The following is a 15,781-nucleotide window of genomic DNA, read 5'->3' as shown; positions in this document are numbered from 1 at the left end:
TCAATACAAATAAAAATGAATTCCTTTTTCGTAATATCAAACTTTTAATACATTAGGAATAATATACATCGATTAAAACTGTTTTAAAATAGGAACTGAACACAGTCACTGCCTATTGATTTAAAAAATCTTAATATAGAAAAAAATTGCAGATATAAGTAATAATTAAAAGTTTACAAAACACTGTGACAGACGATCAGTCTTAAAAATTACGGAAAGGGATCACATAAAATAAATGCATGCAGAGGATTACCGAATTAATCAATCAACAACTCAACGTTGGAAAAATATCACATCATCGGCGAGAATCGAAGTAGTTGATCGAACACCGCCCGATTCGTCTCTAATTTCGCCGTACATTATTTTACCACTCACGTATACTCGTTGTCCTTTTTTCATGTAATTCAAGACATTGTCTCTCAAATTAGGTTTAAAAACGCAAATCCTATGCCAGTCCGTTTTTTGATTGAAAGTACCTACAGAATAAGAAAACACGAATAAGTTGATAAATTCAAGAGTATATTGCTTGATGAAGCACTGATACGTACCCGAATCAGATTTGTAGTTGATGTGAGTGGCGAGTGAAAATGTGACTAGAGGGTGTAATTCGGTACCTTTTTTCTGAGCCTCACCACCGACTCTACCAAGCAACGTAACTGTGTTTATGGCTGAAATCATTGGCTGATTAGAACGAACACGAACAAATTGTGAAATATAAGTATAGTGAACACGAGTTACTCACATTTTTCATATTTTCCTTCGTCGCTGTAGAAACGAGCAATATTTTTTGAAACACCACAGCGGCCTCCAAATAATTTTCTTGCGATCTGTGTAAAATCATTTCAATGTTTCAGTAAGTTATAGATTCACGATTCAATCGTGTAGTAAACTTTATATTACCGTATTCATGATTTAAATACCAATTTTCAATCTTGAAATTCTTGAACTTCGTCTACTTCGTCTTAAAAATCAAAAAGATGGCAGTGCAGATGAAAACTGAAAAGCTGAAAGCTCCAACCTCTTTGTTATCTTTTATTTTTTGAAATTTCAGCACTAGCGCTCCTAGGCGGTGGTGATTTGAATTGAATCAATGAAAGTCCTGCTAATTCTCATCAAAACCGCTGGGATCGCTAGTTTAGTTTTTACAAATCAAACTGATAACAAGCAAAACAATAACAATGAAGAACGAAAATGCAGGAATTTCAATGCAAAAGAAAAGAAAGGAGTGAAATAATTTCTTAAATTACTCGTTTTGAAAAAAGGATTAAATTTGATTAATTCTATTTGGATATCATAGTTGCGACCATCACACTTCCTGCTACCCTACCGGAATTGAAATCATCCCAGTAAGTTATTTTCATACCATATGTTTCATTTCACCACTGATTGATTCATCACCATCAGTACTTCATATTCAGAATAAATATCCTTGTAAGATACTTTAGCTGGTATTTCTATGAAACTAAACCTGTGCCAAAAATATTGAAACGATAGTTTTCTATGCACTGTTCATTACTCCACTTTTACAAGTAAACTTATCACTGCAACAGACAACTTCGGTATAGAATGAGAGAAATAAAACCCGGTACATAACAACAAATATACATCTTCAAGATGCGTAAATTCATGAGACTCGCAAGTTTGAAGTCACCTTAAATTATAGACACCTTAAATGAAGACTCGGGAGTCTTTAATCTGCGAGTTATCAATAAAATCAAATTCGGAGTCGTGTTGTGAGTTGACTCATAGTCTGTAAGTCATTTACGAGGGAACTCCCGTCATCTCTATTGTTAAGCCACAAATCGGCCTGAAATTATTGATTTCATAAATAAACAACTCCATAACAACGTCGACGAATACTTTCCAACTTAGTTTAGTCTGTTCTAAGTAGTCTTCGCTTCGCGTATCGAGCTAAAAATCAGGTAATTTTTTGAAAATGATACCTACTCTTTTGCATTTGGGGCTCAGTAAGGTGCATGAAAATCTTGAAGGGAAATAAAATGTACATCTTTGGTTGAAGACACCTTTTCAGCTAGTGCTTTGTTTTGAATGTTGACGGATAAGTTTTGTCATCAACGTAATTTGTAGAGTTGAGATAAATTTTCCATCTGTAGGTACTCGTAATAATTTAGCACACTGCATAGTTTAAATCCGGAGTTACGAGATATAATAGTGACATAATTTCTTTCATCTATTTTGATAACTTTACTATCTCACCGTACCACTGAAGGAATAAAATAATTGAAAATAAAAACATATGCATAATCGTTTTTAATAATTACGTTACATGAAGCAGTTTGTTTTAATCATCCGTATCCTGAAGTAACCAATCTATTTTCGCAGATGGATAACAAAGAGAAAAAACAACTGCAGCATTTATTCGAGGTGGAAAAAAAAGCAGAACAGATATTAGTCGATAAAAACGATTCGGTCAGTTTGGATATGAGAAGGAACTGGGATCGAGAGAGTTTACGAGCATTGGATAAATTACGAGATGGGCAGAAAGTATGGACTATTTTTGGACCTAATATAACCAAGTTGACGAAGGAAAAGGCCAAAGAGATACTCGAACAAGATATGGTCGATGCTAATATCGAAATTAATAAATTAAGAAGCGATATGAAAGTAAAAGTTAATGAACTCAGGGATTTGGAATATCAAGAAAAATACACCGGATTTTCATTAAACGCTCTAACTAATAAAGAATTATCAGCTATGAAACAAGTATGGAATGAAAGATCCTAGTTTAATTATCAGTCTATGTTAATTTTTTATTAAGCTGTATAATCCACCTGTAATTTAAAATAAAGTTCATTTTTTACGTAAAGATGCTTATCGTTTGTTTCATTTTTGACCATTTTTATCAATTTTGTTTCTTTTCGTGGACTGATGGTCCTTTGAGAAATCACTTTTTTGTCATTTTCAACTTTGACCTTTGACTTCCTCCACTTCAAGGGTCAAATCTGGATCCTAAAATGATCATTTTAGGATTCCCCAATGAAATGCAATAATCTTCGAGTTGAGGGAATGAAGATAAAGCCAAAGGTATGGCATCAGATATGAAATGCCATAGGTCATATGTACATTCATAAAATTGGTTCAATTATAAAATGAAAATGGTTGATTTGTTTAAATTTTGATAGGTATAGGTGATTCAAAATGAAAGAAACTGATTGGCTGATAGGTATGTTGACACGTTGATCAACATGTTCTTTCACGTTTCTTTTCCGCAACATGAACTGCATTTAAGCATTCCTTACATACATTTCAGCAACGCTAAATTTTTCTCCACTCCGATTGGCTCTCGCGTTCTCGCACGATCCCACCCACCGAACTCTTATCATCGTTATCAATTTTGAACTTGGAAAATTTTTTAAGTTTCATGCGAACCTGTATCTAGCTTTCAATACACAGACAATTTACGATCTAAATGACCATATTTTATTATGCAAAAGGTACAAAAACAAAAAAAATTATCGAATACATATGCCTTAGTGGCTTAGCTTAGTTAGATTAACCAACAAAATGAAATATTTTATAGTTATAATGCTTTTGGTAGCTTTTGGTTTTGCTCTCATTAGTCATTACAGTACAGTAAACAGTAACTTCATTCACTTAGGTACGAAATTTCATAAAATAATGACTCAGATTTACAACATAAACTAAATAATCACCAAAGTGACCAAAATCAACAAATAAAATATATTCCTTATCCTTTATCGCGCATCGAATTTCGCATACATTAACAACATTGGAAACGATAACACTATTGGGCGGTAAAAGGTAAATCACCGGTTTTAATTTTGTGGCTGAAATATAATGGGCTCCATTTCTGCATTGTCTATTTCCGATGTAATTTGCGATAATCCGAAGGGTGCACAATGCTGCAGTTTCGATGTGAGCTTGAAAATTTTTGTAAGTTCAAAAATGGCAATGATGATAAGGAGTTCGGCAGGTGTCGGGCGAGATCGTGCATGAACGCGAGAGCCAATCAGAGTGGAGAAAAATTTAGCGTTGCTGAAATGTATGTAAGGAATGCTTAAATGCACATGAACTAACCCAGTAAAAAATTAAAAATTCTCGGTTATTAATTCGTTGATATCTAAATTTTAAGTTTTGTTGTATTTACATAGATTCTTCAGTTTATTTTTTTTCTAAATTTTTATTTTCCAAATCGAATATGATTATTTAGTAATAGAAAATCTCTTCTGTTTTTTCCTTTTGTAAATTTCGCATCCTCGTCTCTCATTGTTTCAGCATTGATCAATGTTCGGCTTGAAATAATCTTGAAACGGTACCTGTAAAAATGAGCGTCGGTGATCGGATTGTTTATGGGGAGAAAAGAGGAACCATCCGTTTTATCGGCGAAGTACCTCCTTTCGCTGGCACGTGGTTTGGTATCGATTGGGATTGTCCGAACGATGGGAAACATGATGGAACCTATAAAGGTGTACGATACTTTAGCGCAACGTAAGTTACAATTTGAACAAATAAATATGTACGTAACAAAATTATAAATGATGATGCTTTTTTTTGTACGCAGGTATCCTAAATCCGGTTCATTTGTAAAATCAACGGATGTTAATTTTGGATACAAATTTGTCGATGCCCTCAAGGAACAGTACGATTACGATGTTGATAAAGCTAGAAAAGAATATGAAAATAGTATGAAGGACTTCGACGTGGCTGTGTTTGATTTTGTGAATTTAGAAAAAGTTAAATTATTGCAAGGGTATGTATGTTTTATTAATATGTAAAATTGGAAAAATTTTGAAACCCCATTTTCTGTCAAGTAGGTAGCAATATTTTAACGAATGTAATCGGTTTTCAGACCTTTGAATTCATTACAAGTGGTTAATTTGGCAGCTTATAATATTTGTGGTCCTGGAGATCCTAACGAAATTGAAGAAGCGTGTCCAAACATCGTTGATTTAGATCTATCAAATAATTTGATTACCTCATGGGAAGCGATAGCCATCATTGGAAGACAATTGAAAAAATTGAAATCATTAAGTCTAAAGTAATTTTTTTACAAGGAATATTAGATAAACCGGTTTCATGATCGATTAAAAATTTTTGTTTTGTTTTGTGAATTTAGCGATAGCCGATTACAAATTCCTGAAGATCCGAAACAATACAGCGACGCATTTACTAAATTATTGCATTTATTTCTTTGTCGAACTGTTTATTCTTGGAACGATATATTAAATTTGGCATCGATGTGGCCTCAAATTGAAACGCTAAAAGTAAGATAAATTCTTTAATTTTTGGTACTAATAAGTATCTGTGTATAATTTGTGGCAGAGATTAATTTTTGAATTATTCGCAGGTGCCTTTTTGTAACATAGATGTACTAGAAGCACCACCTCAAATATTATTTCACAATTTGAAACATTTAGATATTCAAGGGAATAAAATTTACAAATGGTCTGAAATATGTAAATTGGGACATTTACCGAGGTAAATATCATCGATACTTTCGAGTTTGTTCAATTTTTTATTTTTAAATACCTTACAATATGTAAATTTTTATTATTAGGTTGGAAATTTTGAACGCCTGTGATACTGGAATCACCGAAATAATTATTCCACCCGAAGAAAGATTGTTTTTGAAATTACAAACACTTTACGTTTCAGAAAATTATATTAAAAATGTGAGTAACTTTACCACGAAATGAAAATGAAAAACTGTCTTTGCCCGAGAATTGTTTAATTCTCTGTTGTTTTTTCAGTACGTCGATATCATTGACCTGAATAATTTGCCAGCGTTAAAAGATTTAAGAATCAATAAAAATCCGCTCACCACCAGCGATAAATTTTTATCATACAGAGAGAAAATTATCGCTCGAATTGGAAACCTCAAGGTATAATTTTTATTTACCAGCTTTTTCCTCGTTTTTCAATAAAAAATAAAATTGAATTAATTCGATTTCATTTCGTTTGTTTAGATCTTAAACGGACGTGAAATACAGCCAGATGAAAGACGCAGCGCAGAATACGATTATCTCAGAGAATTCGCCAAGGATTGGTTTTGCAGCAAAAATGACGAAAAAGAAAAAGCTAAATTTTTATTCGAAAATCCTCGATACCCGTTACTAGTTCAAAGTACTTATACTTGTTATAATTCTACATTTCCAATCTATCGCTTCATTGCTTCTAATAACCTTCATGTTGTTAGAATACGGACCTGCTGAAGTTCCTACTGAAATCGATCCATCCCTAAAAGGACATTTAATTTCTATAAATCTCGTCTACGTGACCGAAGATGGTGCTAAAGAGATAATTAAGAAACGAGTTCATCTATCTCTCGCGGTGTATAAATTAATCGCCATAGCCAAACGTGCTTTCAATATAGATACCGAGTCGCCCAACTTAGTTCGTATTTCTTCCAAAGTAAGTTACAAATTGCACTTTGAATCTTATTCTTTCAAAATTTTATTTCATTTTGTTTCAATGAATTGTTTTTTTTTCTTCAGAACCCAGCTATTAAAGTTGAAATGTCCGATCAATTAAAATCGATGAATATTTACGCCGTTGAAGATGGTGATACCATTTACATTAATTGTTAAGGGATGCCGAAAAATGACCTGTGATTAAACTTGGGATTCGTGAATGAACCGGAGTAAAACTCTGGTCGAATGTGTCTCGATGAGGTGTTGATCTTATGCTTTTAATGTAAATCTAGGAGTTAAAAAATTTACACCATTGATTATTTGTGTTTATAAAAATTAATAAAGTTGTGAAATGATTGAAATTTTTAAGCATTGTAGTATTTTTTAGCATTTCTGCGTTAGCTTTTTTTATAGTCTTCGTAAACTTTTGTTTTTGTTTTGTTTAAAAGAGTAATGTATTCAAATTTCTGGTTCATTTTTCTACAGCTTCGGTTCGATGAATGGTTTTAATAGAGTAATGAATAATGGGTTTTTCGAGAAATTCAGAATTTTCGAAAAGAGTAGAGTAGGTAATGGAATCATTTACAGTTTTATTTTTGTTTCTTGTTTTCTTTCTAATTTGAAAATCAACTTTCGTAGCCTAACTTTTCGCGAATTGTTTTTCTTTTCAATTTCCACTGTTGGCAGAAAGTTTGACCAAAACTTTTCCGACTTTTTCTCTCTCAACTTTTACGAACATTTTCATCTGTGGAAATGGGAAAATAATTGAAATAGAAGTAGAAGCTAACAAGTTGAGATTGAATTAGCCAAATTGCTCATAATTTTATTGTGAGATGCTTCCGTTTTCCTTCGGATTTTTCTTCATTCTTTTTGAGGAATTTTCCTGAAAATTTCGAAAATCATCTGATTGATTTTCGTCACAGCCACATGGCACCGGCACCGCCGCTTTTCCTTTCGTATTTTGCTTTGTTTGTTTATAGATCGCAGCACTTCTATTCAACAAACGCAAATGTTGAAATGGCGGACAAGAGATGAGTATCCCCGCGTGTAGTGGTGTGAGTGTGTGTCAAAATCGGTGGTGATTTTTCCCGGTGATTTTACGAGTGGTATGATGTGAAAAACTGTGTTTAATTATTTATCCGATACAATACATCTAGGAGTTTAATATTAACATCTGAAATAACCATAGCAAGCTTTACTTTTCATACAATGAATGATACCGTATGTATTACACTTTTTTCAATTCTAATCTAATATTGAACGCAATCACATTTTAGCCCTGAATATATCCAAAATTATACCATCCTTTGTACATAATTTATTAGTATAACGATTATACTACGATGTACGAATCGCATATTCTCAAATACAAGTTAATTCCATCGTTTCGGCGTTTTATTTATCTCATCGAAATTTTCGACTTCTACACAGTAACAAAGTAATTTGTACTGTCATTGTTTATCGGCTCGTATTCGAATTCACAATACATCACGAATTCCGTACGTTTACTTGGAAATCTTGTTTTGAAACGCAATACCGGCGTTATTTAGGTGTAAAAAATCCGAGGTATCTGTGTGTGAGATATTCTCACATCGTGTATCTCGAATCTCGATGGTATCTAAAAAATGTTGAATTCTATTCGTTCGATTTCGAATGCTTACTGTTTCAATACCACAAATGTAACTAATTTTAACACTTTATGTTGCGTTTAAGCAGGATTTGCAGCAGTTGGAATTGCTTTGTACGCAGCTTTACGAATCTCAAGATCCGAACATTCGAATCGAAGCCGAAAAAGCTCTAGTTGTGTTTCAAAATTCACCCGATGCTCTGTCCAAGTGTCAGTTACTCCTCGAACGTAGCGAATCTTCGTATGCTCAACTATTAGCTTGCACAACGCTGACGAAAATAATTTCGAGAAGTTCGCAAAATTTACCTCTTCAGCAAAGGATCGACATAAGTAAGCAGTCTATAGTCGTTAGAGTTGATAACGTAATCGATATCGAGATTGTGTAATAATGACGTTTGTTTTCGCAGGGAATTATGTACTGAATTATTTAGCTACTAGACCGAAGCTGCCTAATTTCGTGCTGCAAGCTTTGATCACATTATTCGCTCGTATCTCGAAGCTAGGTTGGTTCGACGGTGAAAAGGAAGATTATGTGTTCAGAAATGTTGTTAATGATATTTCGCAGTTCCTACAAGTAATTACATCGATCATTTAGCAACGCTGTTAGTTGGTTATTACATATTAGTCGCAATTTAATCGTCCATTATTATCTTTCTTAGGGATCTGTGGAATATTGTATGGTCGGCGTACAACTCTTATCGGAATTGGTGGTTGAGATGAATCAAATATCAGATTCCGAAGGTAATAGGTCGATCACGAAACATAGAAAAATAGCGTCGTCGTTCCGAGACACCCAGTTGTTCGAAATATTCAGATTAGCGTGTTCTTTGTTGAGTACAGCGAACGAAAATTGTAAAAGTTTAAATTTTGACGATGTTTCGCAGGTTAGTAATCCTTTCCAACTCGAATCGAATTCAGCTATGCCCAGTTGGATGATTATTTTTTTTTAAACACGTGTTTTTGTTTACAGCATGGCTTAATTACGCAATGTTTGAGGTTGGCACATAATTGCTTAACTTTTGACTTCATCGGCACGTCGAACGACGAATCTTCGGATGATTTATGTACCGTTCAAATTCCTACTAGTTGGCGACCCGCATTTTTAGATTATACGACGCTTAAATTATTCTTCAATTTGTATCATTCCTTACCCAGCAGTTTATCTCCTATGGTGAGTTGACCATCGAACCGAACAACGCATTCTTATCAAGCAATATGAAGATATTTATTAAACATTCGTTGTGTATTTTACAGGCGTTATCTTGTCTAGTTCAAATAGCTTCTGTGCGGCGGTCTTTATTTAGTAATCCTGAAAGAGCAAAGTTCCTTGCACATTTAGTCAACGGACTGAAACATATCTTACAAAATCCGCAGGTTTGACAATTTCGTTCAACGAGTTGATAAATTTTCCTGTTTGAAAATGTATCCTAAATAATGATGTGTTTTCAGGGTTTAAGAAATCCGAATAATTACCACGAATTTTGTAGACTTTTAGCCCGTTTGAAATCAAATTATCAACTAGGAGAGTTGGTGATGATTGAAAATTATCCGGAAACCATTCAATTAATTACTAAGTTTACCGTCGAAAGTTTACAGGTATGAAGATATTTGGTTAGGCCTGCGTATCTTTGATCTCTTGTTACGTTTCTAATGTTTCTTTATTTTTATTCGAAGGTTTGGCAATTTGCTCCGAACAGCGTTCACTATTTATTGAGTTTATGGCAACGAATGGTTGCTTCTGTGCCTTATGTGAAAGCCTCTGAACCGCATTTATTAGAAACGTACACTCCAGAAGTCACCAATGCCTATGTGTCAGCTCGTCTTGAAGCTGTCCCTGTTATAATTCGGTTAGTAGATGGTTGGATGATGAGGTTGTATTGTTGTTTTTTTGTTGCCTAATGTATTTTATCTATTCGTAGTGATGGATTGGATGATCCTTTGGATGATATGGGTATGGTACTTCAGCAATTAGAACAAGTATCTGTGATTGCGCGATGCGATTATCCGAAAACTTGCACAATGCTAGTCCAAGTTTTCGATCAGACGGCGGCTTTGTATCAAGATTTAGTCAATTCATCCAACAGATTGCAAGTCGATTTAAATATACAAGAAAGTTAGTATTAGCAATTGGAAATTTCAACTCAGAAGAACAAACTCGTGTATTAATTTTTTTTTGCTGTTTAAATTTAGTTCGATTGACATGGCTGGTCTACATTATTGGTGCTGCTATCGGCGGACGTGTTTCATTCAATACGAACGACGAACACGATGTTATGGATGGTGAAATGGTAGTCAGAGTGTTACAATTGATGAACTTGACCGATTCAAGATTACCACAAAGTGGCTGTGAAAAATTAGAATTATCTTTTCTCAATTTTTTCGAACAATTCAGAAAAATTTATATCGGTGAACAGGTAACGAATCGACGATGCCTAAATTTTCTCTTTTTGGCTCGATAATCAATGTGGTTTTACTTCTGTTCAGGTGCCTAAAACTTCAAAAGTTTACAAAAGACTGCAGGATGTGCTGGGTATTGGAGAAGAGAATTTAGTGTTGAGTGTATTTATGCGTAAAATGTAAGTTGAATTTTTTAATTTAATACGATAAGATGACGAAATATTTACGTATATTTTTTCGTTCACGTTACAGAATCACAAACTTGAAGTATTGGGGCGGAAGCGAACAGACAATATCGAAGACATTAATGTTACTTAACGATCTTTCAGTCGGGTATACTTGTGTCCGAAAAATGGTGAAATTAGAAGAAGTCATATTTCTTTTGAGTAGCCATACTGTAAGTTGAAAGATCTTTCTAGGAGAAAGCTGAGTTGTATCATTGTGATGATGAAATTTTTAACGTCATTTCAGAGCGAACATTTTCCATTTTTGGGAAACAACGTTACACTGAGTGAAATGCGACTTCGATCTATGTTCTATACTTCACTAGGTCGATTATTAATGGTTGATCTCGGCGAAGAAGAGGACAAGTTCGAGAATTTTATGTTACCTTTAGCTAGTGAGTATTTTTATATAAATCCAATACTTTTAATCAAAGTCAACTAGTATTTCACGTATTGAATTTTTATCTGCGGTATTCAGGTACTTTGGATACGATTGGAAATCTATTCGCTGTTTCATCAGATTCGTCCGTGTACGCGAACGATGAAGTTAAAAAGCCTCTAATCGGCATAGCTCGAGATTTGAGAGGTTTAGCGTACGCGTTCAACACGAAGGCGTCATTCATGTTGTTATTTGACTGGCTGTATCCTTTTTATAAAAACGTTTTGTTACGAATCATGCCTGAGGTGTTTCGAATAAATCGAATATTTTCCTTAATATCGTTTTACGAACAGATACCCGGCATATATGCCTATATTTTTACGAGCCATCGAATTATGGGCTACTGAACCACAAATAACCACACCGGTGCTAAAACTATTCGCCGAATTGGTTCAAAACAGATCTCAAAGATTGCAGTTTGACGTATCGTCGCCTCATGGCATTTTACTATTTAGAGAAGCTAGTAAAATAATTTGCACTTATGGTAAAATTCTGCAAATATTACTCCGTAGAAAAGACTACGTTCGGATTTTGCTCATTGAAATTATTTTTTACAGCGAAATACATATTACCAATAGAACCGCCGAAAGAACAGATTTATCCGTTGAAATTGAAAGGAATATCTATATGTTTTTCAATGCTGAAAGCTGCCCTTTGTGGAAATTACGTCAATTTCGGAGTATTCAGATTGTACGGCGACGATACGCTAGAAAACGCTTTGAAAACCTTCATTAAACTGCTGCTGTGTATTCCACGTAATGGTTTATTGGTAAGTGCTGATCGTAGGGTGTAGTTATTCTTCGTGTTAAAAGACTCGCGATTTAATTGGTTTGTATGTGTCTGTTTCCAGGACTATCCGAAGTTATCGCAAACGTATTACGTGCTTTTGGAATGCCTTGCTCAAGATCATATGAATTTCTTGTCTACGTTGGAGCCTCAAGTTTTCCTTTATATACTTTCAACCATCTCGGACGGATTAAACGCCATAGGTGGTAATAATAAAAGTTTAGCGTTAGTTGTAGTGGTTAACTTCGAATATGTGATTTTCCCTTGTTCATGAATGAAGAGAGGGCGGATTATTGTAAAAGCTTATTGGAATGATACTTTTCGGATTGCTAGCCTTTTTTTAAGCCACATTTTTATTGAAAAAATATGCCTATTGTGGTAGGTTTGATTTTTGATGAACTGGGAGGGGTCGAAAATTTTGATAGCGAGTCACATGAAGTCAAATGCTCAAGTTTCTATTTAGTCATTTTCCAGGGTCAAAAAATCGATTTGAAACATTTTATTTTATATGGTTTTTTTAAAAAGAATTTCAGAATTATTTACCAAAATAATTATTTTAATCAACGTAATCTTTATTTATTTATTTTTTTTACAGATACAATGATTTGTACCGGATGCTGTACGACTTTGGATCACATAACTACATATTTATTTAAACAAGTTCAACTAAAAGGTAGATATTATTTCTTCGGAGAAGAAAAATCTATAAAGTACTTATCACTGATCGTAATTTCGTTCTTATTTTCGCAGAGAAAAAAACTAGACAAGGTTTACCAGTCACAAACGAACCGTTTTTACAAGTTTTAGAATTACACGCTGGCATTTTGCAACAAATTTTAAGCACCGTGTTAAATATAATCATGTTCGACGAATGCCGAAACCAGTGGTCGATGTCAAGACCGCTTTTAGGACTGATATTATTAAACGAACAGGTATTTTAAATCGTGCCTACTGAAATTAGTCGCTGACAACTGTTACCTAATACAAAATTATTGAATTTTACAGTATTTCAATTCATTACGAGAAAACATAATCCGAAGTCAGCCACCGGATAAGCAAGCTGCTATGGCTCAATGGTTCGAGAACCTGATGAACGGCGTAGAAAGAAATTTACTTAGTAGGAATAGAGATAAGTGAGTATTTCCTCGTCTAATTTTCATTACGACTCTTTATTTGTATATTTAACGTTTGTAATCAATTTGCAGATTTACCCAAAATTTATCTTCATTTAAAAAAGAATTGACTGAAAAAGGATCAACCGTGGCGGCCGTGAGTTCAAACTCTATTAACGATATGATCACTACATAGTCGCTTAAAGAATACAAAAATACATACGTTTTTCAAGACTATTTTTTTTTCTTTTTCTTTTTTTTCCTTTGTTTCGTTGTCAGCCCAGTGTGTACTTGGAAATAGATATGTTTTTTTGAAATCTATGACTGTTTAGTATCGTACATGTGATAACTTTGTTATTTTAATAATTACGAATTTGTTAATTTTATTTAGCCTCGTGCGAGTATCGTCGCGTTTTGTTGGTTACGAAATATTCATCGCTTCTTGCCCAACGAAGCTCGATAAGTTACATTTAAAGATTTTTTTTTGAAATTCGTTTTATACTGTGTGCAAATTTCGTAACGATTTATTATGATATATTATTGTTTTCTCTCTTTTTCTCTCTATCTCTCTTACAGTTAAAATTAAAAAGGTAATTTGATAATTGTTTTTTTTTTAAAAATCATTATTGAAATAGTTGAGCATTACGTTGCTGATGTTATTTTTAATGAGTATTTATGAATTTGTATGTCACGATGTATAAAGAATTTATTTCATTGATTAGTTTTATTTTAGTTGGAATCGTTTGGATGATCTGTTTGTTGGAATCAATTTGGATAATTGAATTAGAAGTAGATGAGATCTTTGAAAGGATCTCTTGAATTTGCTTTCGAAAAAACTGAAAAGGGATTCTTAATTTTACCGAAATTATACGTTTTTTATGTCTGGCTCTGGCTCCAAATAAGATACAACTTTTCGAACGAAATTTGAATTTTGCCAAAAAAAAGAAAATGGAGAGGAGTGGTCAAAATCCTTGAATTTGTTTGCAAAAAAAAAGAATTCTGAATTTTATTAAAATAATTTTTGTAACGTTTGAAATTTTTGAAATGAAAAATTTTTAAGAAGTTTTTTACATCGCCAAGCAAAGTACATACAACTTTTTGAGCGCATTTTGAATTTTTTATGAAAAAATAGAAACTGAGGTGAGTAATCAAAATCCTTGAATTCATTTTCAAAAAAGGGAAATTAATTATTTTATCAATATAACAAATTGGTAACCCTTTGATAACATTTACAACGCCTGAATTTTGAAATTCATTTTTTGAAGTAATTTTTCAACTGACAATGAGAGAGGATGGTCAGAATTTTTAATTTTCCAATTTATTCCCAAAAAAAAAAACTATTTTTGGAACCCTTCAATCCATTCAAAATGTTCAAATTTTGGAATAAGTTTTTTAAATTTTTATCTTTTACACCGCCAAATTTAAAAAAATGTAAAGCTCGTTGGGGGAAAATACATAGTAAATGGAAGGAAGGGAGAATGGATATCCTCGAATTCGTTCTCGAAAGAGGGATTCATAATTTTATCAAAATAATAATTTTGGAGCCCTTAAAAACATTTAAAACGCCCGAATTTCAAAATGAGCCTTTCCATGTGTTTTTGAGACCGTCAAATAAGGCATAGGTACGTACCAGAGTCCTGCACGGTATAGTTAAAAGTTATCTGCGTTAGTCGCGTGTCGTGTGCGGTAAGCTACCAAATATAACTCATCCAAAAGCAGTTATATTAGCGTTAGCCTATGCGGATAATTTTGTAGTTAAAATGACTAAACTACCTGCGATTATACCGCGCTCTTATCGGAAATGTAATGTTCGATTCTGTCTTATCTGTTTGATGAGTCACCAAAATGTATTGTTGAGACACCAGAGAACCGAATGCGGTTAACGTATGGTTATTAACCTAACTTACCGCTGGTTGCGCGCGCCGACAAAAGTAACTGCAGTTTGTAACCTGTAGTTAAATTAGCCGATAGCTCCGGCGGTTATCCGGCTATTTTAACTTAACCGTGCAGTACTCTGGTACGTACATAAAATTGTAATTACAACTTTTTATGCTCATTTTACATTTTACAAAAAAAAATCCGAAATAGTGAGAGGGGACACATCCATTTTTTTTGGTGATCTCAGACTTGATCAAATCCAGTAGGGGAGATCGGATTGGATCGTCTCAGTAAATCTGAATAGATCTGATTAAACTTGATTAATCACACAAAATCAGACCTGATCAGATTCGGACATTCCCTACATCTATACTGGTCTAACATCCAATTAAATCTGATCAGACGGATCACCTTTTTTTTTTTGATAATTTTCAACGATTTTCATGCCAATTTTACAGTTTTTCTGCGATACTTATAGTTTTTTTTGAAATCTCATTCGATTTATTTGATATTACGTCAATTTTTCACAACTTTCTAAGATTCGTCAAATAATTAGGAAATTTTGGAATATTTTACTCGAATTTCTGTTACCTATTTCCAAATTTTTTTTGACATTTTTTCTTTACAAAATAAGCAACTTTTGCAAAATTTGCTCATTTGTGCTGATTTTTTTCATCCATTTTATGATCACTTTTTTATAAGTACTCGAAATCAAAAATCTAAAATCTAAAATCTAAAAATCGTTTGTCTGGAAACGAAACACCCATTTTCAAAAAATCAATTTTTGAAGAAAAAAAATGTAAATATTTTGATCAAATTTTTTTGTGAACGAAAAAAAAATTTTGAAATCATTGATTAGTTCTTATTGATTAATATAAAAAATTATAAATCGATTGATTAAAAAAATTTATTTTCAAAAGATCAAT

General features: G+C 33.2%; 4 protein-coding genes across 6 annotated transcripts; 3 read left to right on the top strand and 1 right to left on the bottom strand.

Annotated features, from left to right (window-relative positions):
• Positions 1-20: 20 nt before the first annotated feature.
• On the bottom strand, positions 21-1,057 carry LOC135850068 (single-stranded DNA-binding protein, mitochondrial-like). Its single transcript, XM_065370779.1, has 4 exons — positions 901-1,057; positions 743-827; positions 549-668; positions 21-476 (listed from the first exon to the last, which is right to left on the bottom strand). Exons 1-4 carry the CDS (start codon positions 907-909, stop codon positions 274-276), a joined length of 417 nt encoding a protein of 138 aa, XP_065226851.1. The 5' UTR covers positions 910-1,057; the 3' UTR covers positions 21-273.
• Positions 1,058-1,174: 117 nt separating this feature from the next.
• On the top strand, positions 1,175-6,761 carry Tbce (Tubulin-binding cofactor E). Its single transcript, XM_065370773.1, has 11 exons — positions 1,175-1,346; positions 4,258-4,470; positions 4,544-4,732; positions 4,832-5,020; positions 5,099-5,246; positions 5,330-5,460; positions 5,540-5,654; positions 5,733-5,864; positions 5,949-6,105; positions 6,179-6,393; positions 6,477-6,761. Exons 2-11 carry the CDS (start codon positions 4,307-4,309, stop codon positions 6,567-6,569), a joined length of 1,533 nt encoding a protein of 510 aa, XP_065226845.1. The 5' UTR covers positions 1,175-1,346; positions 4,258-4,306; the 3' UTR covers positions 6,570-6,761.
• LOC135834306 (p53 and DNA damage-regulated protein 1-like) lies at positions 2,344-2,745 on the top strand. Its single transcript, XM_065348156.1, has one exon. The coding sequence runs from the start codon at positions 2,344-2,346 to the stop codon at positions 2,743-2,745; it is 402 nt and encodes a 133-aa protein (XP_065204228.1).
• Positions 6,762-6,898: 137 nt separating the features above from the next.
• Ranbp16 (Ran-binding protein 16) lies at positions 6,899-13,695 on the top strand. Of its 3 annotated transcripts, none has more exons than XM_065370768.1 (21): positions 6,899-7,613; positions 8,106-8,349; positions 8,427-8,593; positions 8,679-8,903; positions 8,990-9,190; positions 9,274-9,393; positions 9,469-9,615; positions 9,694-9,866; positions 9,939-10,132; positions 10,210-10,433; positions 10,504-10,595; positions 10,669-10,813; positions 10,888-11,035; positions 11,119-11,281; positions 11,373-11,563; positions 11,637-11,848; positions 11,930-12,071; positions 12,461-12,538; positions 12,616-12,797; positions 12,871-12,998; positions 13,071-13,695. In XM_065370768.1, exons 1-21 carry the CDS (start codon positions 7,602-7,604, stop codon positions 13,171-13,173), a joined length of 3,291 nt encoding a protein of 1,096 aa, XP_065226840.1. In that variant the 5' UTR covers positions 6,899-7,601; the 3' UTR covers positions 13,174-13,695. The 3 variants fall into 3 exon arrangements, with proteins under 3 accessions (XP_065226840.1, XP_065226842.1, XP_065226841.1); XM_065370770.1 differs by having other exon boundaries at positions 6,900-7,613; positions 8,109-8,349; XM_065370769.1 differs by having other exon boundaries at positions 7,000-7,613; positions 11,930-12,068.
• Positions 13,696-15,781: the final 2,086 nt, after the last annotated feature.

Source organism: Planococcus citri, chromosome 1 (genome assembly GCF_950023065.1).
Source record: "Planococcus citri chromosome 1, ihPlaCitr1.1, whole genome shotgun sequence".
NCBI classification, from domain to species: Eukaryota; Metazoa; Arthropoda; class Insecta; order Hemiptera; family Pseudococcidae; genus Planococcus; species Planococcus citri.
This window is presented reverse-complemented; position numbering and strand designations above follow the sequence as displayed.